General features: G+C 37.4%; 1 protein-coding gene across 14 annotated transcripts in view; it reads right to left on the bottom strand.

Moving 5' to 3' along the window:
- The window catches only part of SMYD3 (SET and MYND domain containing 3), a 373,538-nt gene that overhangs the window by 53,118 nt on the left and 295,594 nt on the right, over nucleotides 1–24,826 (bottom strand). For 13 of the 14 annotated variants that reach the window (XR_007374835.1, XR_007374836.1, XR_007374834.1 and 10 more), the window contains 2 exons: nucleotides 7,408–7,495; nucleotides 3,920–4,094 (listed from right to left, as the gene is read on the bottom strand). Coding sequence is in view for 11 of the 14 variants with exons in the window: in XM_048934936.1 (XP_048790893.1) it covers nucleotides 3,920–4,094; nucleotides 7,408–7,495 (263 nt within the window). In the remaining 3 variants the exon portion in view is untranslated. Of the gene's footprint in view, nucleotides 1–2,912; nucleotides 3,423–3,919; nucleotides 4,095–7,407; nucleotides 7,496–24,826 lie in introns of those variants that run through there. The other variant, XM_048934937.1, reaches the window with a different exon arrangement.

The following is a 24,826-nucleotide window of genomic DNA, read 5'->3' on the forward strand; positions in this document are numbered from 1 at the left end:
GGGATCTCCCATAACTAAGGTGCCAATTGGTGCTGAGTCTAGACCTTAACCCTTAAGCATCAGCATCCCCCAGTGGTTCCATGTATCACTGCAGCTCATTTGAGTATGTGTGTCTGTATGTTTTTTTTTCTAGGTACCCCAACATTCAACATACGTGTAAATTCAAGAAAAGTGCCTCAGATTAACCAGTACTTAAGAGTCCTCTCAACTCAGTAAATGAATTACATACCACAGATAAACTTGGAGGTGTCTATTAGAAAACAGACCTGTAAGATCAGAGATTTTTAAAAGGGGGGAATTTAGACAACAAAAATCAGGTTCATTATTGCATTGCATTTGAAGAATTAAAAAGAGGTTGAGAGCCTCTTTGTAGAATATTAGGTTCTATACCTACTTTTGGCTTTTTTTTTTTTATTACAAAATCATGACTCATGGAAAAGTTACTATAGCAACCATTAATTTTTAACCTGCCTTCTGGTAGAAGTTCATAGATTTAGAAACTATTGTCCATCATATCTACTGAAATAAAATTCTAAATCAAAAATTCCTGACTGACACTTCATTCACACAATGAGAAATCAACTATGTTCTTAAATATATCCTGAACCCTGTTGTGACCTGCCATATTACAGTAGTCGTTCTGGGAAGTACAAAATAGTCTGCAGTAAGCGTATCCTGGTCACAGCCCTTTGCAAAATAATCTCAATTTCTGCTGATTGGGACTGCTTTCCCTGTTTCCTGAAACATGTCAATCACTGAAAAAAGGTCAGATAAGGGAATACTGTAGAATGATGCTGGAAGGGATGGAGCATAGTAGAAGTGAGAAAAGCAGACAAATGATGCACACCTACTATGATGCTCACATCTCCCCAACTTCCTCCTGCCATGAATCAAAACAGCCACATCAGCACAAGCCCTGCATTGCTGCTGATTCAGCAGAGGGAGAATGGAGAGGTGGAATCATGAAGGGAAACAGAGGTGCATCAGAATCTCACCAGACATGATGCCACAAGTGCCCAGAGAAGCAGCAGAGCTTCATCTCATCTGTTCTGTTTTCTAAACAAAAAAGCCCCACAGTGTCACCTAGACATTTCTTCTGTCTCTGGTTCACATACTACAACAGCTGAGGACATCTAGCAGAGTTTTATAACAGATGCATACTGCCACTGTTTCCAGTGCAAACACTGAGTACTTTATGCAAAGGGAAGAGAAAAGCAATAAAAACCCCAAGCCAAATGCCCAGAACACATGTGCCTTCTCTGCAATCGGAGGATCAAACACGAGGCTCCTTCCCCAGAGGTAAGAAAAGTGTGATGAGGGCAGTATCTCTGAAGCAGGGCCTTCATAAGCAGCAGTCAGCCCAGAGTGCAAATGTGCTGAGACACGACAAACCCATGCAACACCTCTTGCTGATACTCTTGTTATTCTGTGTTCGGAGGATTTTTGAAAGGAAGTTTATTTTTACAAGCTGCTGAGTGCTGACTCTGAAGTGGGGCAGCTTTTACTTACACAAATGCCTCAGTTTTTGTTAAGGCTCTTAGACAGACAGCAATTACTGTGACATTTACAAGAAAAGCAGTGTAGATACACTTGGCTTAGGCTATTCAGTGAAAGTACATCTTGTAACAAACAATGGACAGTTACGGTTCAGCACAAGAAGAGGAGGCATCTTTTCATTTTGAGAGCAACCATTCTCCCTTCCTTTGGAAGTTCTAAAAATATTTGAGAAGTCTTGAACAATGTTCCTTGGCAAATGTCATTGATGCTACCTAAAACTCAGGTGTTGGTATTCACTGTGACAAATCAGTTTTATGCAGTTCAGCCATCCATTTAGCCACCAGTTGCATGAAGTGATGATTCATAAAAGGTCAGAGACTAGCAAAATAAAAACATGCATTGCAATTCAGTGCATCACACAGCACTGAAAATTAATCCTGCTGCTAAAGAAATGGAAAATGCACAATAAACAGATTACCAGAAATTAAAATTGTTTTAGACCAATTCTCCTGAGCCTTTAAGGTTGTAACAATGATTTCCTATTTATATGGACTGCTAGAAATCTCAGGTGATTCCCTGTGGAGAGAACCATGAATATGTTTTCCAGAGCTGAGGAAAGGAAAATAGATAGCTATAATGGAAGTGCAGGAGCAGCCAAGCAGTAGATTGATTCAACAGGAAAAATTCAATGCATCCCAAAAGATTTCCTAGGATTTGCTCTCCTGCTGCTTAGGGTGCAATTTGTTGTAATGAGAAACTGAGGATTTTGTTTCAGGTGTGTCAGAGCTTATCGTGATGACTTTAAGGTATATATATATAAAAAATACAAGTGAAAATCACTCTTAAATAAGCTTCTGGATGAAGGGAGAATAAGGATGAGTTCTTTAAGTTACATAAAAAGGTCAAGTACCTCGTGCAAACGGCATGTCCTAGGAGATACTAATTGAACAAAGTCAAACCCTTTCCTTCATATCCAATCTCCTGCATTAAACCGCATGAAAACTGCAGTATGATTCAGTAAGCAAAACACAGAAAGCTTTGTTACATGATCTGGCACAATTGCTCTCGGTCTCCCTGTAATCTTTGCTCACTGTAAAAAAATCCTCAATGTTCAGTTGTGAAGAACCGAGTTAACGAGTTATAAAACAAAACCCAAGAGAGAGCACTGAAAACGGGAGGCTGCTCTGCTCAGCCAAAGCTGGCACAGGGAGAAGACCAGCAGGAAATGTGTCCTGCTGCAGTAATGCACCTGTTCAGAAGGCTAAATGGGGCATGTGTGACGTGAACTTCACCCCAAAGAAACACGAGAACTTGTTGGCACTCCTGCTCACCTGTATGAGAGGTAACAGTGACTACAAACACATCACTTCTCTGCAGTACTGGTTTAGCACAGACCACACAGATTTCTCACTAACTACATTATGGCGAAAGCTCTGAAATGCTGCATTGTTTCTCAGCTGCTGCCCAGAATTTTATGCAGAAACAGGTTTCCAGATGAAATTGCCTCAGGCAAATACTGCGTGCTGATGGCAGCCTGGTTTGATTACAGAATCTGTAAAATCTGAAATGCTGATATTCACAGCAGCATATATTGATGTACATGGAGCAGTAGAACCTAAGTGAAGAAAGGGATGCTCTAACAAATACCTTCCCCAAAAGGAACATTCATGTATGGACGACACTATATCCAGACACCCAGCTCAAGGTTATAAACAACCCAGATATTCAGAACCAAAGACTTTCAAAACAGACCTTTTAAAACAGGGCAAACACAGACTAGAGAAGGCAATACCTGCTCATCTCCACTAGAAGACCAAAGCTGCATTACAGCTCCAGGCTCCAATCAATTTCAAGATCTATCGCATGAAGTAGAATCTTCTACAGCATCCTTGAATTCCAAAGAAAGGCCATCGGACTCAGAAACTCTGCCAGCACACAGTATAGGATCAAGTACTGACAAGTTATCAAAATAACAGTGTCTTTTTCACTTTGAGCTGAAATTTCAGTTTACAAGATTAAACTTTTTTTTTTCTGCAAACTCTCTGTACAGAGCACGGTGAGAATATACATTTCAGCCAGCACTACCTGCCCAGCATTAACACAGCTCAGCATAAAATACTGATAGCCTCACAAAACATGGTCTGAACCAGAAAGTCAGTTTCTGATCAGAGTGGTGGGGTAACATCTCAAGGAGTTGATAATCAGTTATCATACTTTCCATTATCATTTTATTTACTCTTAGCCTGACTATGCAAGCAGAATGGAAGTTCTGCCTCATCCATTTATCTGGAAAGCGAAGCAAGATTTACAGCAAGAAGTAAAAACCACTAAACAGCATCTAGTCAGCAACCTTACCCTGCAATGAGACACTCCCCAATGCACACTCATAGCCAGAAACAGCTGAACCTGCTGCAGCTCTTACCTGTATGGTCCAAGTGTCCTGCTGCCATAAGACAAAGCTTGTTCCCAGGCTTCAAGGTTAATACAGGCATCCATGGCACAGTCCAGCAGTTTCAGCTGATAGATGTTTGTATCTGGAAGACAACTGGTATGGCTGCTCAGGAGATGCTGGCATTTTGCGAGAACCTTCTCCCACTCTATTATTGGCCATAGTCAAGGAAATATCCTTAAAGCAAAAACTCAGGTCCTAAATGTTGTTAAAAAGGAGTGGGAGCTACAGGATATTAAGATAAAAAAGCTGCCATCATTTCAGACTGCTTCCATTCCTGAAAACATACTTGTGAGTGGCAGCTTAGGTAACTGTGCTTTGTGTACACTTAGCAAAACAATTCATAAGGAGGGCAGAATTTCAGCAATAAGAGGTAAATGAAAAAAAACACCAACTAAATTACAAGATACTTTAATAGATAACAAACTAAAATTCTGTTACTTTTGTTTTAGCTGTTGAGGAATCATTATTTACTGAAGTTAATCCTTTAAATCTTACACTCAACAGCAGGAATCCTTGGAAATATGCCTTCAAAAAACGGTTCAGGAACTAAAAAAAGAAAATTAATTTTATATGTACTAAAATAATGACACACACTTTCAAGCTGCACAGGGTTTTTTTCAAATTCTCATAAATTAGAACCTTTTTTGCAATTTTTTTTCTTTCTTGAAATAGTTGCAAGAAGCACTGGGTTTTTTTCCATGTATTGCTGCATGCTTCCTGCAGTGGAAAAAGAAGCATCACAGTTCTGATGTCTGAGCATGGGTCGTGTTTAGAAGATTTTTGTGTTTGGCAGGGAGGAAAAGTAAGCTGGGAACTGCATTCACATCAGTTGGATGTGCCTTATCAGAAATCACTTATTTTTATTATACTCTAAAGTGGTTTAGCCTCTCAGTTGACCAGCTTCTTCACTCTTTGACCACAGCTAAACTGAACACTGATCTTCCAAGATTTTAAATGAGTACTACCATCGGGGACCTTATGGGAGTCCCAGAATGCAAGCAGTCTGAACACTAAAAACTGTTACCGTAATAAGTGCAACAAATTAAACAAACAAGCAAGAGTTACAGTAAGAGAAGTAACAGCACTGCTTGCATCAGAGTCCTTTCTACACAATCAACTCAAGGACGTTCAGCAATTATCTTCATGACATTACTGCAAATGTTATTCGTGCCAATCCAGCAATGGATGTAAGTGCACAATGATAACCCTATGACAAAGTAATTAGTCCTTCCTGAACATGGGAATATTTACATACTTAAATTTAAGAATGTGACCAGTATGTGTCTGGGCCAGATTTATAGCATGGCTGTTACAAGGCTAAACTAATTATTTGTGAATTGCTCTCATGTCCTTGGATTGAAGGAACTATAAGGGAAGGAATGCGTTATTATAAAATTCCATGTCAACCTTTATATCTCTGAACAACATTAATGTATTCTCCACAACTGATTAGGGACAGACAATCAGAAGAATTGAGGGATATTATTTCTACTTGATACAATTTTTTTAAAAAGGTGGGAAGCACTGACATTCCTGAAAGATTACCATTTTAGCTGATATGTAGTATTGCTCTGCTTTTATTTCTCATTACGTTGCTTCGTTCATTCACTTGCATCTAATAGCAGAAGCATTATACCACAAAACCTGTAGAGAACAAATTTTCAGGTACATAAATTGCAAACTAGAAAATTCACTATCAACTGCCCTGGGACAAAAGGGGAAGCTGGCTATCTTAGATCTAGTCCAAGACTGGAGAAGCAGTTTTCAAGCAACTCTGCTGCTGTTGAGCAGCACACAATAATCCCCCTGTACTTGGCTTTAATATCCCAATTTTTGTGCTTAAACTGGATTTTTTGAGACAATTTTAAACACGCAGGTTGTTTCTTGTTCTCTTAACTGCAGATTAAGCATTGCAACACTCCATCAAGTAGCTCAGGTTTTGGAAATCACTGCCTTTCTAAACTGTACAAACTATTCATTTAATTTGCTAAAAAAAAATACGTTTGCAGAAAGGAATCACAATGTGGCTCAATCAGCAAAGAAGGATTCTGTCCATTCTTGGCAACTGAACCAATGTCAAGCCCCTTCCTCATGCACTGTGCTCACTAATTCATGACAATTAGCAGTGGAACAGCACTGTGCTGCAGTGGAATAGTTCCCATTATCTGAGAACAGAAACTGAACCGACAACAGTGGCATAATTTTTCAACCAGTCCTGATAGCTTTTACTATGGTGTGTTTGATGAATTTGTAAATATTAGCAAAGTGAGCAATATTAAAGATCCTAACAAAATTCAGTAGGTGCAATTTCTGCTGCAACTAAATATAAGGACATTAAATTCTAAGGTATTTTGGCTCCTTATCAGTTGGTACCAAAATTATTTCAGTCTCACGTTGTATATTTATTATTTGAAGTCCAGGTTAAAACAGGGGCCCTAAATTACAGTTGAAGATCTTGTTCACTATTGCCCATCTCAAGTCAGTGACTACAGAGAAACTCAATCCGGTTTACAGACTGTATGAGTGTAGCTTAGATGATCATTTCCCTTAGCAACAGTCCATTTGCTAGAAGACTGAGTATGTTTGGAATAGAGAGAAAATCTATTTATTTATTTATGGTTAGAGAAAAGAAATTTCGTTTCCAGTTTGGAGTATCATTGCACAAAATTGCTCTTTAAGCTGATGAAACAGAGCACTCAAAGATGTCATTCTTTCTGGCTCCAGAGATAGCCCAGGTTTCAGAAAACAGCAAGACACCTTACTACAACATAGAGAAATTCACGGTCAGCAAAATTCCATTGAATAGATGAAGATGAGAAATGGATCAATACGGACAAATTCTTCCAGAAAAAAATCTCCACTTCTCTTTTACTTATCTTTTTTGGTCTTTGCTGTTCACTGGAGTTTTAATTGAAATGAATGTATACGTGATGGCCATTAGGCTCCAATCCTGTTATTACATTTAATTTGCTTAATTATCACTTACTGTTATGTAAGTTATTACAACGATTCAATAATTTTTTGCAGTTACCTTGACTATGATTATGCCTTTGTTACTGTCATTGCTATGCAAGGAATGAGAACCTGAATTGTTCACCATAGGCATAATGGGACAAACAACATTTCAGTTTGAGTTTTATTCCATTTAGAAATGGATTTATATGAACACTGTGAAGGCAGATGTCTAAGTTTGAGCCAAATTATACCTTCTCCACCCTACATACCTGCTACTCCTGCCATGAAGCAGTTCCATTCCAAGAAATCAGAGACTATTATCACTTGCACAACTGGGAATATTACATGGTTTGTGTGTACTCACATCAAGCGAATTAAAATTCTTTTTAAAACAACGTAAAAGAAAAAAAATGTAGGGGAGAAATCTCAAAAGATTAACTGCTTTACCTCATGATTGTGTTCACAACAGAATGACAGACTGTCGCACATCACTGAAAGGATACCTTCTTTTGATTTTGGATATTTCACCTCATTTACAGCATCTTTGACTTCCTTCCAGGCAGGCTCTTCACCTGCCAATTTCTTGGCATCCTGGTTAAAGAAAAGTAAGCATTTGATTAGAAAAGCAGTAAATGAGAGGATACAATAATGATGAAAAGTAATCTAAAAAAAAAAAAAACAACAACAAAAACACACACTGACAAAAGCAAATTTGGAGAATTTGATCACTTTTTTTTCTGGAAGAATACAAAAAATTAATTTTATTTTATGTTCATATTTAGCCAGTGTTTGTAAGCAAAGGAGAAGATGCGAAGGGAAGTGAATGCAGACATGGAAACATCAAATACTCAAACCAGACACCAGGTTTACAACAAGAGCTACGATCACTCAGGAAACAGAACCAGTGGCATGTGACTTTTTCTACAAAACACATTGAGAAGATCAATTTCTCTCAAAATCCCAATACCTAATACTTCACAGACTCTTAACCACACTGTAGAAGGTATTCAGCAAATAATTTTGTTTAACCACATGCTGATTATTGAGACTTCACAAGCAGAGGAAGGCTATGATTGCAAGCATGAGCTTACAGGAAATGTCTACAACTCAGAAAAAGCTGAACTTTGGTTTTGTTTCATAATTCATTGTTATTTCTTTTTTATTCCACCCGATTATATAAACAGTTACATTTTCCTATCACTTTGTTATAAAAAAGGCAAAAATGATTAATGGTTACAGCAGAAAGGGAAATGGTTTCTCTTCCAGCTCTCTAGCAGGGACTAACTGCACCTCAGGCAAACCACTCGGAACAAATTTATTAAAGCATCCCACAGACACAGCTAAGCATCTTGAGGGATTTCCAAAAGCATCTAGCTATTCAATTTCCATTGCTATAAGCACTTAAATACCTTTAAAAATCTGGCCTTTAAGACATTGCAGTTCATTATCTCTCTCTCCTTACAAAAGGCTCTGCTACTCTCAAAAGACTTTTTTAAGTGTAAATTCAGGACTATTTTAAACACAGTTCTGAAAGATCAGCCTTCAGCAGGGATGGAGGCCTGGAGATTAATAGAGAACATGCGTTAGAACCTAACCAAGTGCTCTGTAACCAACAGATGCTCACTGTTTATGAGAGGACTGCCTTTATTTATTAAAAAGCTTGCAATCTGTCTAGAAAAGCATAATTTTCGTACTCCACTGCTCCTTATTTACCTTGAATTCAAAGCAGAAAATATTTATAGTAAGAATCAGCACTCACTTTCCCATTCAAGTTTTGCAGTTTTGTTCTTCCATGTACTCCATAAGACCCCAGACCTCTGTGTATTCCTGGGAAGATTAAATTGGGCTGCTATCAGCTGTCCCACATATCTGTATGACACAAATTACAAGCAGGGAAGCCTTACTTCAATGCCTTTGGCATGTGTACTTCCCACGCAATCAATTCTCTGATAAAAAAGCTCATGTGGAAGTAATTCTGCATGTAGCTGAATTTGCCACCAGAAGAACATAAGGTGAATGTTAGGAGAAGCAATCATTTGTTGTAGAAATGTCAGTACAGTTAATGGACATAACAAGCTCTGTTCCTGCTTTGCAAGAAACCTACACTGATCCGTTATCTTTAGCATAACCTCTCCCAGTTTTTGAGGGAATATGTCCATTTCTGAGCTCAGCCTGCTAACATGTAGCAATCTAATTTTAAAACACCTTTGTAGATAAGTGCTGTTCACTGTTGGGATTTAAAAGATAAATCTAGATATTAATAACGATGTCTGCAAAATATAGGGTTTAAGGAGCTACATGGAAAACAAAAATTCATTGAAGTCCAAATACAATTCTCAGTGTTTCTGTAGCATGTAGTAAGCCTCACAAATAAAAACTCGGAAACAAGGGAAATGAGATGGATTTGTAAACCAAAGAAAGAAACCTATGCAACAAGTCACAGGCAAATGACTGATGCGAAGCACCAGCAGGATTTGATTTGCTCGCTGTGGGACTGATGGATGAATCAAGTTAAAACATTCATTGACAACTTTTTCAGTTGCTTTGCTTTGTCTTCTAGAATTTCATTTACAACACAAAGCAGTCCAAGGTTGGAGTTTCCTCTAACCTTTACACTAGAGCATAGGGAAAAGTAATCACAGGCTTTAAAAATATCAGGTAGAGAATAAGGAGTGACTGTTGGTCAAATAATCTCAAAACCCTCTCTGGATTCATGGCTTTATCCCTTTTGTAAGATGGAAGGAGCTGGGCACCCAGCCCAGCCCTGGGAAGGATTTAAGTCACAAGTTTCAAAGAGATATTTTCTTTGTTTTCAAGAAGAGGATTTTTGGGACTGGCTTATGTAAGAAAAAGCAAGACCCGGTCTTGCCTATTCTTCATCAGATATTCATATACCAAAGAAGACCTGCCCTCTCCTGAACACTCTTGTTCAAGGCACAGTGGCTGCTTCCAAACTGGCAGTCAAGTAAGAGCTGCAAGGCCACCAAAAACGACTGTCACTTCTGCCGTCCACACTAAATGACAATGGTTTCTTCTGGACACAACATCTCTGACTAAATAATTATAGTCCACTGAGGCAGCAGCATGTAATTCTGCTCCTGGTCTCTTTTCATGATAGCTTTTAAAATATCTTTATAAGGAAACTTTATGAAACTTAATATTTTAACAGTTTAAAAGCTATGTACACCTCAAATATCTGAGCATTTCACAATAGAGAGCAGACCGCAACTTTATGATTTGCTTAATTTCTAAAAAATTTAAGTGCCAAGTACAGATGTGAATCTGAAAGAACAATTCTGACCAACTTAAAAACCAACGAGGTTTTCCCAGGTTTTGTTTGGAGAAGGTTTCTGAAGAGCTCAGACATTTAAATAGTGGCATGACATTTTAAAGTTATACTCTGAAAGCACAAATAATAACTTTCTAATTCTATTCAATAGTGCAGCAACCACTGACAGCATGTTTGTAGTAAACACATTAACTCAGAGTTTTAGACCTGGTGTCAAGAGGAAAGCATTATATGATTCACGTGGACTGCATTTTACAGAATCCTAAATTTTCACCCACTTTCAGTCTTGAAAATGACTTCGTTAAGAGCTATGCGAATGTGAAAGGGTCAGTACACAGTGCTGGCCCTAATGAACTGTCACAACCAAGATTTACCTGTGACATAAGTCTCAAAAGCTCCCCTGTTCTGCCCCATGGAAAAAAAAAAAAAAGCCACATGCACAAATGCCAGTTCAACTATCCTGCTCAACTTGTACAAGGCTGTCCTCACCAAAAGCCGAGCTGGCAAAAGAGAAGGACTCATATTCTTTGCCATACAGCTCTGAATAGGGTGGCTGTGATATGTAGTGATTCCAAGGTTACTCCACAGAATAAAAAGTGTTCTGCTCCCAGTAAGACTGTCGAGAAGGGGTGAGCCCTAATTCAGAACAAAATGGATTTGTACATTTTATTTTTAGAATTCTGAAAGTAAAATAAGACACATTGTGGCTGCATGCCATATTGCAACTGTGAAGTACACTGTTCAGTATTAGGCAGGCTGCATTACCTCACATCATTGATAATGGCTGCTCATATGGCACTTATCTGCATGCATTACAGATTCCGGTGTCTGGAATGTCAAAAGAACTGAGGCTAGTAATACTCCAAATTGTACTGGAATATTTAACAGTCCTTCACACCATTCACGTTTAAGGACTCCACTTAGGCAAACAGATCAAGATGAAAGTTTCCCCAAACCCTGCATACAATCAGTGGAAAAAAAACAAGTACATTCAGATAGTTGCATGAATATCCTTTCACTAACATTGTATAACTTAGCTACACATTACGTTTCCCTAGTAACTTAAAATGAAGCATCAAAAACTGCAGTAGGAAATTTATTACAATGACACGCTTTTAAGAAAGAGAAAATTAAGATCAACATCCATCTCAAGAAGTTTAATCTAACAAAATGAAATGGGGCTAAGATAAATTTATCCCAGCAGCACCTTAGAGTTAATCAAATTTTAAAGTGCAAATTTGAGCAACAAATAGAGAAACAGCTCACAGCCTCTTCTAGTTCCAAATCCAGTGTGTCAGACTCACAATTCTGCACACACACAAAAAATAGCATTTCTTTAAGAATCATATTCCACTCTTATTCACTGCAACCCATTTCTACTCATTTCTGTGATTTTTTTTAAACATGCACTTTTTAAAATTGCACTTTCAAAGACCACTGTATCTACATATTTTGTGTTACAGGGGAAGTAAAACATCTCCTACTGAATACCCTGCTTGTAAATCCAATCTTAGCCTTCTTGGATAGAGCAGAATACAACATTTTTCACTTCTGTTCAGATACCCGTGCTGATTCATGTGACCAAAAGTAGATATTTGGACTACTTTTCTATTCAACAGAGAAAGAGAGGCACTCTCAAGGGTGCAACTTGTGTTGTTCTAAAGCAAAGTGCTATAATAGATAGGTCACTTTGAAAGTAAGGTCTCCCATTTATTTCCATGGAAACAAAAACAGATACAAAGAGCACAATAACACTATTTGGTAGAGCAAATTCTCAGCTGCAAAACACTATTTCTCAACATAGTCACCACCATTAACTAGCCTGCATGCTGTGCCCATAAAAAGCGGCACCAACAGAGGTGATCGACTGTTGCTGTTCACCACTGCTGAAATGCACTGCCCACCTCCTCACTATGCCCACATCAACCATTTGGGCTCTATAAGCATTCAGTAAGTGTAGATGAATGGCAGTGGGTGTCATTTTTTTCCACATGGAAGAATTCAGTGGTACCCTTTTGCTTCATATGTCCTTCCATGTCAGATGCTATTCTGTCAAACTGCCCATCTGCTGCCATCTGTCACATGGCAACAAAATGTAATGAAATATTGGTGGGAAGGTTCAACCTCTACTGCCATACCACCAACCTCTGCCTCTGACATCATGTGCCAACATAATAAAATAGGAGGCACTACTTTCACAGCAGCCATCACACATCAGATGAATAGCAGCCAAAGAGAGTCCTTTCTTCTCCATTTTACCCACAGCAGAAAGCAAGAGTAACTAGCTCAGATGCTCTCTAGCTATCCAAGATTTGGTGAAATAAATCATAGCTTTAGAACTCCATTTCAGATGTGGGACTTGTTTCCTACCTTTACAGTGGTGACATAATTTCTTTCAAGGTCTAATTTACTAAGCAATTTCAGTTACTCTGTATGATTTACCTGTCCTCATATATGTTTATTACTCTCTCAGTCTTTGTCAACCACAAATATAACTGGCAACGATTTTGCAATTTCTTTCAATTCATTCATGAAAATGCTGGGTACTGTAGGAACAGAGTCATTATGGACACATACTTGTTACCTGGTAAGCATTATATATAACTGATGATTATGGTGATCTGATGTTTAAGTGTGGTGTCAGAACAATCATTAGGGTGCATATGTATAAAATCCTGCAATAAGAAAAGAAAAAAGACACCAAAAAAGCTGAAAGCTTTTCAGTAGTCTTGAATCTCACAGGCCACCTCATTTTTTTCAATACTGATGACACTCACAAATCAAGTGTTACTATGAAATATTTTCCGTTTTATACGCACTCTTTGTGACAAAAATCTAAGCTGCACTGCAGGCAGTATTTCTTTTCACAAAAAGCAGCATACTTGTAGGATATTGGGTTACTCAGTCATGATTGCACAAGGGCTATCCCAGTTCTTTTCATTGCTCTTTCTCCAAACTGTTTTACAAAACCCTTGTGGGACATCCAACTTAGTAGGTCCCCACCACTGTGGGATGACTGGCTCTTTGCAGGTCCAAGACCCCAGCACCCGTGATGGAAGTTGTTCATTTCATGAGTAACAGGACCAAGCTTTGTTGTTTGTGACAGCACTGTCATTATAAACTTCCTAATTGCAGATGCTTAAAGCTTCTCACCAAAAAATTCCCACCCAAACTGCGTAAGTTACATGCAGAAATAAAAATACATTAGACCATGAGAAGAGTAATAAATGGAAGTTCACTAGTTATCAACTTACAAAAGCCAGAGGATGGCAGGAAGGGAGGAAAATGAAAGTATTAACGCTTTTGCACTGGAGAAACAGGGTTTAATGCCAGACCACCCAAAAATTCTTGGCACATTTGTAATTCCACTGTAATTTCTACTATCAGACCAAAAATTCTCATGGGTAATTTGGTTACCTGAGGAAGGATACTGTTCAGCCCAATCCACAGCAACTGTGGGGTTGGGATTTCAGACTTAGAAATTGCACATTTGTTAAGGCAATCTCTAGGCCTATCAACAATTCAACTGACAAGTGTCAGGCAAATCTACATTGTTTCTTGAGTCTACAAATGAAGATGCAACAGGTACATCAGCTTGAGACACACAGGTCCAAAATTCTCAGAATATGTAGTTATTCACACACATAATCCACAATCACAAGTACACTTAAGTTTCAGTGACGCTTTAACTCCATCGAAGTTAGTATTTGTGCAGATGACTAAACATTTTGCTGAGTTCAGTTATTCCTGCATCGAAGTTGCATTTATGCTTCAGTGATTTGAAGAATTTATGCCCACTGAATAATTGATTCTACCTGAAGACATATATACTGATATGAAGTTACATATTTATTTTGAACATTCATAGGAAAACAATTTAATATTTTAACGCATTATATATCACTTGATAAAATGGCAGCTTTAGTAATTAGGTTTTTTAACATGAACTGCAATGTAAAATGACAGTATTCACTGGAGCATAAATTCACTGTTTTCTGAATGAACGGATATGAAATACACAGAATTTAGGGTTCAGAAAAGGTGATCAAGATCATATACAGTTATCCGTTTACCCTATACCTTAAAATATTAGACAGATTTCAGAAGTGAAAGCGTAAATTCCTGGATGGCTATTGACTGCCTAGATCACTATCATGCTGCTTGTCTATTCAATGTCAATGCACAAATCCACATTGACTAGTCTACCAGTTTTTTGAAGATCATTAATAAAAAGATTGAATTTATTTTGTACAATTACAGCTCTTATGAGTGGATAATACCTGGAGTTTCCTCGTGTAGAATTTTTTGCCAACAAATTTGACTGCTTCGTAGCCGAGTATCAGTTTTATAGCATCAAAGGAGAGGTATATGAATACCCTTAAAAGATGTCATACAGCATTTTAGTCATTTAAAGCACTCCTGCTCTGGAGAATTGTTAATGACTATCTAAGTTAAACTGGAGAAGCTATCCAAAGTCTTTAACAGAAGCAGCTAAAAATGCTCTGTAAAGCAAGCAATTGCTTGACACAACCTGTTGTCAGCACCTTTCTACTTGTCTGTTATCTGGATTCAATAATACTTTTTTTTTCTTTCTTTTTTTTTTTTGTAATTGTCGTGAAAAATAGGAAAATGGTCATATTCCAAAGTGTGAACAGGACATCACCCAATATGAAATAATGTTATGGAAACTACCATAACACCTTTGAATTATTTTCAGGGTCTTTATTTACTGTTTGAAAATCTATTGTGCAGTTGGCTCCTAGCAGCAGCTGGCTGCCATTATTACAAGTTTATCTGTCTCAGCAATCTGTGGTGATCAGCCACAGTGATCCAAAGCAAGGAGAGGTAGCCTAGTTTCTAAAATATATACAGAACATTAGACGTCTTGACTCACATGTAAGGAACCTGCTGGAAAAATATTATTCGGTGATACTTCAATATTGGACTTTCAATTGTCTAAAACAGTTCATAGTATCAGTAATGTATTTCTCTGTTGCCTGATAAGTACTTTGCACTATTTCACTCGGAGCTTAGAGAAGAGATGTACTGTTCTCCTAAAATATTTTTCCCATTCAAATGGATGGGTTTTGTCCCTCAGAAATGCGTGGTATCTCAGCACCTCATTTTTTAATATTTCTTTTGCAGGTAAGGGTTTGGGTTGGGGAGAAAAAGCTTACTTTGCATTCTGAACATGTAACCCTACCTTCATTAATAAAATACAATGTCCTAAGTAACACAGCTTCACAGCATATTTCTTCCCTATAAAAAATGTCTATGTTCAAACTACCCTGTTATTTAGGCAGAAGCAGGAATCACATCAAAAGCTTTCAAAGCTCAGAAAGACTCTTTGTGCCTGAGAATGATTCAACGCTAATATACAGAGGCATTTTAAGAGTAAAAATCTAGTTGTCCAGACATTGTCAAAGAAACAGCAGAAACTTTAGTCTATGACCAACACTTGTCAGCCCTGAAACATTTTATCATTTCTAAAGCAACATGATGCAGCAGCACTTTTTACTTAATGTTTGTGGTTAGGTAATCTTGTGAGTTGTGATACACTATTCTACCACACTCCTCAGTTCAAATCAATGTTTGCTATGTAATCAACAGCTGAGTAATATAATTTACTGAGCAATCTTGTGGAAAATAACAGGAGAACTTGCAGCAGGTCAACAATGTACACATTCCTCTGCTGTAACTCACATGGCCAGAGTGAATTCAGCCTTTTCAAGCTTGCTGCCTTTTACACACACACACGCACACACACACACACACACACACACACACATAGAGTTCTGATTCATGTCTAAACTGAACTTACCAATGCAAACATTTATAATTACAGCTTCAATTATCACACTATTGTGATGTAAATTAAATTATTGGCAAGAAATTGATCCAGCACATTGCTTACCACAGCAATTTTTCACTCCAAAGCAGCCTGTCTGTATCTTTACAATCTCAAAAGTTATAGACTTCCTTGCTATTCACATGAGCTCATTGCTCTTGCTTTAATAGACCTTAGAGGATATTAATTAAGGACTGGAATTGATTTAGGCACTGAAAGGACTGTTTTTGCCTTTGTCTATCTACAGGCAAGATATCTGATATAAACAACAACAATTTAGCATTGTTTTAATTACTGCTAAGTATAGCTAGCCAATGACTGACAAATACCTCATGATTCAAAAATAACTTTTTACTTACGTTTCATTTTCATTGCAATGTTTGCTACATACTTATTGCAAAAAGAAAAAAAAAATCAGCGAACCATAAAACCATATGCTATTAGAAATTAACTTAGAAAATTGTTGATAAAGAACCTGTTTCTACCTTGGTCTACATCGGTGTGATTCAAAATGTTTGTTACCTTTACTGTTGATATTTGGTGCTTAAAAAGTAATGTTTCCTGCATGTCTATGTGTTTAGTCATTCATTCCTTCACAGAAAAGGACTTAGAGTACATCCATATAACTGAGGAAAAAGAGGTATTTTCACTCACTTTCCCTTCCTTTCCTTTCTTTTTTAAATTCATATCCCAGTACTTACATGACACGCTTAGGAAATTAAAACCTACTGCATATCAATTATTAAAAACTACTGTATTTTTTGAACTAAAAACTACTGTTTTTCAATTATAACATCTACTTCATGGGACTTCTGAAGATCAATATCAATATTTTTCTGCTAAATGTGACCAATGCTTTTCATTGTCGTTTAAAATTATCTAAAAGCAAAATGATTCATGGAGATAATTGATTTGCTAAGTGTTCTGGCAAATGACTGACTCAGATTCCTTTTTGTTCTGTCCAGAAACTCGAAATAAAAAATCTCTGACACCATCTCTACGCACCCCCAACTTCTATTTGTCACAGGAAATTGGAAATTTTATCCTCTTTATGGGAACACCGAGAGATTAAGAGTTCAGAGGCTCTTGACTCCAACATCTTGTGAGGACAAAATGTCTTGGGTTTCTTGCCCTCTGCCAGAGGGTCCACAGAAACATGAACAAATAAATAGTAAGAATATCAAATTGAAAGAGGAGATGTGCTGATTTTTAACAAATACAAGGAAAGAAAACATTGGAGAGTCATTTCAGTTGTGTAAAAAGCAACAAAACACTCCAGAGAAAACACCTTGAACAGTTCTACAGATCTAAGATGAAAGGAATTGATACACAGATCAAGAGAAAAAACATCCCCTAGGTCCTACTGATATTAGAAATCATCTTTACAGGTGCACATACAAAAGGTATTATAGCATCCTCATTGAAAGAGAACTCAAGGTTTGTCTCACAGTGAGATTTTAGGAATCCCAATGAGATAAAAAAGTTTTCAGGCTGCTATATTCAGGGCACAACAACGTCTCTTCACCATATTTCTGGGCAGTAATACATTGTCCAGTAACAGTACATTAACCATATATTTAACTTCCCTGAGCAAAGTTAACTTCCCATGTCAAGTATCATATGCAGAAACTTTAGATGCATTAATTTGACGGAAAAGGTGTTTGGAATATGATTTGTCTGATTTCATAGAATCATAGAATGGTTTGGGTTGGGAGAGACCTTTAACATCATCTAGTTTCAACCCCCTGCTATAGGCAGGGACACCTCCATTTAGACCAGGTTGCTCAAAGATCAACCCAGCCTGGCCTTGAATGCTTCCAGTGAGGGGGCATTCACAACCTCTCACTGGGCAACCTGTTCCAGTGTCTCACCACCCACACAGTAAAGAATTTCTTTCTAATATCTAGTCTAAATCTACCCTCTTCCAGTTTAAAGCCATTTCTCCTTCTCTTCTTTACATGCCTTTATAAAAAGTCCCTCCCCAGCCTTCCTGCAGGCCCCCTTCAGGTACTGGAAGGCTGCTGTCAGGTCCTCCCAGAGCCTTTTCTTCTCCAGACTGAAGAACCTGAGCTCTCTCATACTGTCCTTGCAGAGGAGGTGCTCCAGCCCTCTGATCTAATTTGTGGCCCTTGTCTGATCTAATTTTATGTTATAAATTACTGCTGTTTCTCTCAGAATATTCTATCTTCTTTAAGCTTATTTTGAAGTGCTTATCCAGAATGAGACGTTTCTTATTTCTATTTATCTTACAAGCAGAATTGAAAAAGTGAATGCTAGATGAATGATACCATTGGAAAAAGAGAAAACAAAAAACCTAACAATAATTAGTTCTAATGACAGTTCCAAATAAGCTGGACCTTTGGAAAGGAGAATACTAGTTGGGCACTGAAATGTGGATGCTGTAGTGAGTAGCAGCAATGGAATCAGATTCCCTTCCCTTAGCGATAGAATATTTCTGCTTAAGACATCTGCCAAAAGATTTATATTTCCACTTAGATGGCTGTGCTTGAAAAGAATGAGGTTCTGCTCCCCTCAGATGAGCAGAAAGCTGGACTACTTGGCCCCCCAAGTCTCTAACTCTTATGTTGGCTCCAAACACAAAACTGTTGGCCCAAATTGATTCTGGTTTCTCTATTGAGGGTGCCCCCCCAAAAAAGGAGACTGCAGACAGCTCTGAGCTCCAGTTTATTTCTATGAACAACAGTATCTTTTCCATGACCTTTGACAATCTAAGCAAGCTCCAGCTGCTGCTGCCAAGTCATGACCAGAGTACAGTCCTGAAGCAACCAGGAGAGGTAAGTTGTCACGGAAAAATGATCACAGACCATTTGTCACTGTCTGACATTGTTTGTGGGACTGCCTTTTGATGGGGAAACAATTAAAATTTTGAAAGATGGAAGAAGCCTCAGAAGTCGGGTATGAAATGTTAAGAGGCTGGAGGTTAACAAAGGCTGGATGCCTTTGTTAACAAACAAGAGAGTCCAGAAACAGTTGCCTTGGTTTTTAGTGGCATTTTTGGCACTAGAAAAAAACCAAATCATTTGTCTTTGGCTGTTACGAAGCATGAAGAAAGTAAGATCCCTGAAAGGGAACAGAAGACTCTAAGACTGATGGATTTCAGGATCTGATCCAGGATTTACTTCATTACCAAATGTCTTGCCAGAAGGAAGGAACAGTTAATCAGCCAACTACCTATGGAAAGAATTAACATTGTGTCTTAGTGGGCAGCTAATTACTGCCACTGGCAATACTAATGTTCAGCAGAAAGGGTGGGTGGGTGAAATATGGTAGAGCTGATTTGACTTCCAGATGTAGTTTGCTTTAAAGGCAGTTCTAGTGGGAAACAAACAAAAAGATGAGGAATGAACAGAGTATTTGCAAAATAAGGTATCCTACTTTGTAAGATAACCCTATCTTTTGCTAGCAAGTCTATTAAACGAGCTTTTTGTTGGAACAAAGTCCTGATCTGTTGCTTTTTGTTTTTTTTATTCAACATACCCTCAAATAGGAAGTGCCTTAGAACAATCATTAGAGATACAGATGCTCCCTCTTTACTCTGTTTTGATCAAAGGGTTTTATGTTCAGTTATCTGAACAAGCAGACTTGTTTTCAACAATCTTGCTTACTCTTTGCTTCCTAGACTTTATTTTGCAAATCAATCTGGAGATCTCATCTTTCATATTATACTTGGAAAAGTGAAAATGTAAACACCTGAAAATAAATGAATGTTGCAGAAGATGAGAAACAAACTTCTGTAACTTGGCAACACAGCCAATTAAAATGGCAATTCTTATCACACTATTTTATATTTCCTGTATCCTAAATATAAATTCTCAGAGGGAAGGGAGTAGAAATCTCAAATGAAGCCTTCATATGCTAATTCACAACAGTCAATACTGCTGTTTTCCATAGAACCATAGAATTACTCAGGTTGGAAAAGACCTTAAAAATCACCAAGTTCAACCACAGCCTAACCATACTACCCTAAGTCTGACAACCCCCCACTAAATCATGTCCCTGAGCACCACATCCAAATGGTTTTTAAACACATCCAGGGATTGTGACTCAACCACCTCCCTGGGGAGCCTATTCCAGTGCTTAACAACCCTTTCTGTAAAGAAGTTTTTCCTGATATCCAACCTAAACCTCCTCTGGCACATCTTGAGGACATTTCCCCTCATCCTGTCACCTGCCACCAGTGAGAAGAGACAAGCCCCATTCTTGCTTCAATCATTTTTCAGGTATTTCAAGAGAGAAATATGGTCTCCATTCTGCCTCCTCTTTCCCATGCAACAATTCCCCTGTGATTTAAGCACATGTTCTTCAACACGATTGTTGACATGAAACATAAAGGTAAAAAACCATATTCAAATTACTCTCAGAAATCTCTGAGACGAGTCAACCATGGGTATATGTTCTACAACAAATTTGATTGAGTGAGTTAAAGGACCACTTACATTTAATGACAATCATAAACTACAGTTTCATTATTTCTCAGGATATTAAAAAAAAAAAAAAAAAGTCAAAAATCTAGTAGCTTCAGGAGCTTGTTCAGTGCTTTTATAAAAAAGTTGGTGAGTGCATGGAAGAGTAATACCAGCTAAAGAATTGCAGATGACATTTTCGTATGGAAGCAGATGGTTTGGCTACTGTTCAGATGACCTAATTCTGAGAATCTTCAAGTTGGAAAGTAGACTTGTGATGTTCTGTACCAAAACTCAGTGTGCAATACGACTGAATGCTAAGCAGAGCAATAAACTGATTAAAGGAATAAAGTACTTACTGGCATTATGTTATTATTAGCTTTGGCAAGTATCAAACACCGGCCAAACGTAAAAATGATTCAAATTCATTGCTTTTGACCTTGTAATAAATAAAAGCATTCCAAAAACCAAGCTAGACTAAAATATTAAATCCTGGCTCCCAAGGAGAAAGACAACTCATAGTGAAGTGATTCTATAAGCACAAATCTCCTGTAAATCCTTGGCTGAAAAGGTGAACAATAATCTGGCTCATGACTCTGAAAAAAAACATTCTCCTTTTAGAATAGTTGTCATCAGTATAATCCCATCTTTAATTATAATTAATGTAAGGGACTTTTATGTGCCAGGAGTTCAGCTTTTAGGAAGTAATACACTTCAGAATTACAGTGGAGATTGTTCTAAAAATGTCTAGAGTAAATAATAATAATGTATAAATACATCAGAGATACAATGAAGACATTACAGCAGCAAAATCTTGAAATATCAAGAGCCAGCAAACATTCTGAGAGTGACTTAAAAAGAGGTTTTCTTTCTCCCTCTTTAAGTTACTGAATTGTTTTTCATTTCAACTCACAATTAATTAAAAATATTGGATAGATTCGCAGTTAGTACTTTTTAATGGGGCAGTAGCTGTACTGTAAAAAGAATCACCTCAATCTTAACCTGTTTACACTGGTTTGTTAACCAGTGCTTTTCTTCCCACATTAAATCGGTAGCCAGGCCACTTGACCAGTTGCTGAAATAAAATGGCTAGCATTATGGTATGATGTTCTAGAATTACAGTGAAGCCGACACTGGGATCCAGGCATCAAAAATTATTTGAGATCCACAGCTAAAGCTAGTCACTACTGTTCACCTTCCATGTTTTCTCATCCTTGATGACAGCTATGAACCTGGATTTGCTTATGGCTGTCCTGGTGGTGAGACAGCCAAACAGAAAAATGCTCAGCAAGCAGAGATTCACCACGAATTCCTTTGAAGAGCAGTGACCAAAGAAGAATACTAGCTCATACAATACACAGTGCCAGGCCATTTGCACAGACATGGTCCTCTCCACTTGTCCTAGCACCATGTGTCTGCGTACACTGGGTGAGTCATTGTGTCTCAACAGCAGTTGAGTAGGGTCCCTGTGATTGGGATATGGACAAGTATACTTCAAAATGCAGACTTTGACATATATCAGTCTGAGATACAAACAATTGTGCAAAAGAACTGTAATTGGGGAGCAAATAGAGACAAGAGCTACACTGTATAAAGCCTCCATACCATAAAGACAAAGTGACTATGAATGTCAAAGCCACTGATGGTGTCAGAGGGAATTTTGCTATTTTATATAGCTATTACATAAAATATTACATGTATCCACATTAAACTAAAAAAAACTGGAAACTGGAAAAAGCCCTGGTAGAATCACATAAACTAGAACAGCAATGGAGCACCTTGGTATGCTACTCTTCTTTGTATACATAGTTAAACTGCAGTAAAGAAGTACTATGCAACCACCATCAATTTAATCAATTTTAGCTCAAATAACAGTGAAGCAGCAGCTACACTGGCTATATTATAAATGTATCTAAAGTAGCAACCAGAGACAAATATTTGAAGTGTAACCTATGTAGCTGAAACTGCACTCCTGCCATCTAGAACTACAGAGACATGTAATCATAAGATTCTTGTTTTTGTGGAGTAATGTAATCCATCTCATCTAACTTTATCTGTTTAAAGAGTGGGTTTTTGCTCTAAGATTTTGCTTAACCTCTCAAACCCATTCCAGTACATGCCTATTGCAAGACAGCAAGAATGATTTACTTGTCTTTTCTTTGGATATGGAGAACTCTTTAGAAAATATACCAGAAGAGATGCTGCAAAGTATCTTGAAAAATAAGTATAAATAAGCAGATGTGTAAGCATGTACAACTATATATAAGCTTTACATGCTCTTTAATATGTATTTCCCCCAGGATTCTTGAGACCACTTTTAAATAATTATAAAAGATGTAGAAAAAAAGGTACAATGAAAAGGATTTGACTTTACTGTAAATAAATCTGTGCATCTCAAGAGTGATTTGTCAGCTTCCACTGGTCTCTAGTAAAAACTCAGCAGCTGGCAGAGATACTCCGCAAGACTAGGACTTGGGAGCAGCAAGAAAATACAATCTAAGTGTTAAAATTGGAAATGTAGTGAGTTTTGATAAGTACAACTGGAGAAGGGAAGAAGGGAGAAGAAAAAAGAAAAGAGGAAAAAAGAAGAAAGCCAAACAAGAACTTGAAGGTGCGAGGCATTTCCAGGCAAACTAGAACTTGCATTGTTACCCATAATGAAGATTTATGAACTGGATTGCTGTTTAACTAAGCCCATTGCATTAACCATGCAATGTTGTAATACAGAAATTTACTATTAGCTGATTATTACTTATTGAATAACAATATTAAAGCTTCCATCCTAAATCACACAGAGCTTCAGCCATTGCCTGCTTTGTTGACTAAAAGTTTGCCTTTAAAATTTTTTTTCCAAGGTCCTGTAAATTTTGGCCAGTACCAGGGGTATTTCAGAAGTTATGCTATTGAAAAGTTTTAGGCATGTCAATCCAGCTATTCTGTAATGTCAAAAACCAGAATTTCCCAAAAATTCTCTCTTCCATTGTACCTACAATGCTGCATGTCTCCATGTTACCAATTTAGTCATGAAAAATGTTACAACAGTAACATTTCTGTTGCAAAGAAAAAAAATGCAGTACTATGAAGATTGCTGGAGAGTATACCTAATTATCCTGTATTGAAATGAAGGACAAAGAGGACGTCCTCTTAGACATCAACAGTGTTGAGATGACATTCTTAGCTCTTCAGAGATGTCTTTACATGGTAACAATGAGGAAAGTTAAAAGAATTTCAGAATGCAATCAGAAGGATCTTTCCCTCACAGGGAATTTTCCCAAAAGATAAAAAAGATATATCTATTGAAGATGAATTCAGAACACATTTAAAAAACATTCAAAGAGAAAAAAAACCTCAATTTTAACTTATTTATGAGGTTATTACTTTTCTAAATGTGCATATATATAACATCAATACAGTATTTGTAGATGTGGTATATTGAGTATTAGTGACTGCAAGTGTACTCCAATCTGTGGATCTTATTCCTTAAAACATTTGACATACTGAATGGTCTTTATTTCACTTGTCTCCCCTTTCACAGACTGTTAAGTGATCCATAAAAACTCTTTAGCATGTTTATGTTTCTTAATCATCACTACATCTGCATTGGGATGCCATTCCCCAGAGCTAATCATTTCATGGCAGGCACTTGAATGAGCATCTTTAAATAAATATAGAGTTTTTTTCTTCTTTTCATTCTATCCAAATAGCATTGCAGCAATCTTTGTTAGGCACAAAATGCCAGCAACTTTGCACACGGACAGGAAGTCATTTAGTACTATGTCATATACCTGAAACTTTTCTGTTATTTCTTTTCTGAACTGGTTATCTACGATTCAAATGATACCTTGCGCGTTTAATGAGCATACTCTGACTTCAACAAAATTACACAGCTGTCCTGCCCCAAACACTTTTAAAATGCTGTTGCTGGACTAATTTTTAATCTTTTAGCCATACAGCGATTACTTCATGAATCAAACCATGCTCCTCAGAATCATAATTTCACTAAAATCTTCCACATTTGACCTACTGTGAACACACAAATCTGTGGCATGTGACTTACCAAAAATATTCATGTCTGAAAATTAGAATGAGTGTATCTATAACTACAGAGACAAAGTGGACGAATTGCTATGAATAAATTCTACAGACTCATTTTACATATTCCATTTGATCTCACCTCAGGCTTGCAGCCAGAATTATTCTGCTTGGGCTGTCTAAATATGAAGCAAAACAAAAAGGATTAAACAAGGCCAGCTTGAACCCTAATGGGTTCAATTACATCCTATTGAACAAAATTTTATCTACAACAGCATCTGCTCCAAGAACTTCCAAAAGAGAGCACAAAAGCTATGAGTAGTTGTACA

Source organism: Lagopus muta, chromosome 2 (genome assembly GCF_023343835.1).
Source record: "Lagopus muta isolate bLagMut1 chromosome 2, bLagMut1 primary, whole genome shotgun sequence".
NCBI lineage: Eukaryota > Metazoa > Chordata > Aves > Galliformes > Phasianidae > Lagopus > Lagopus muta.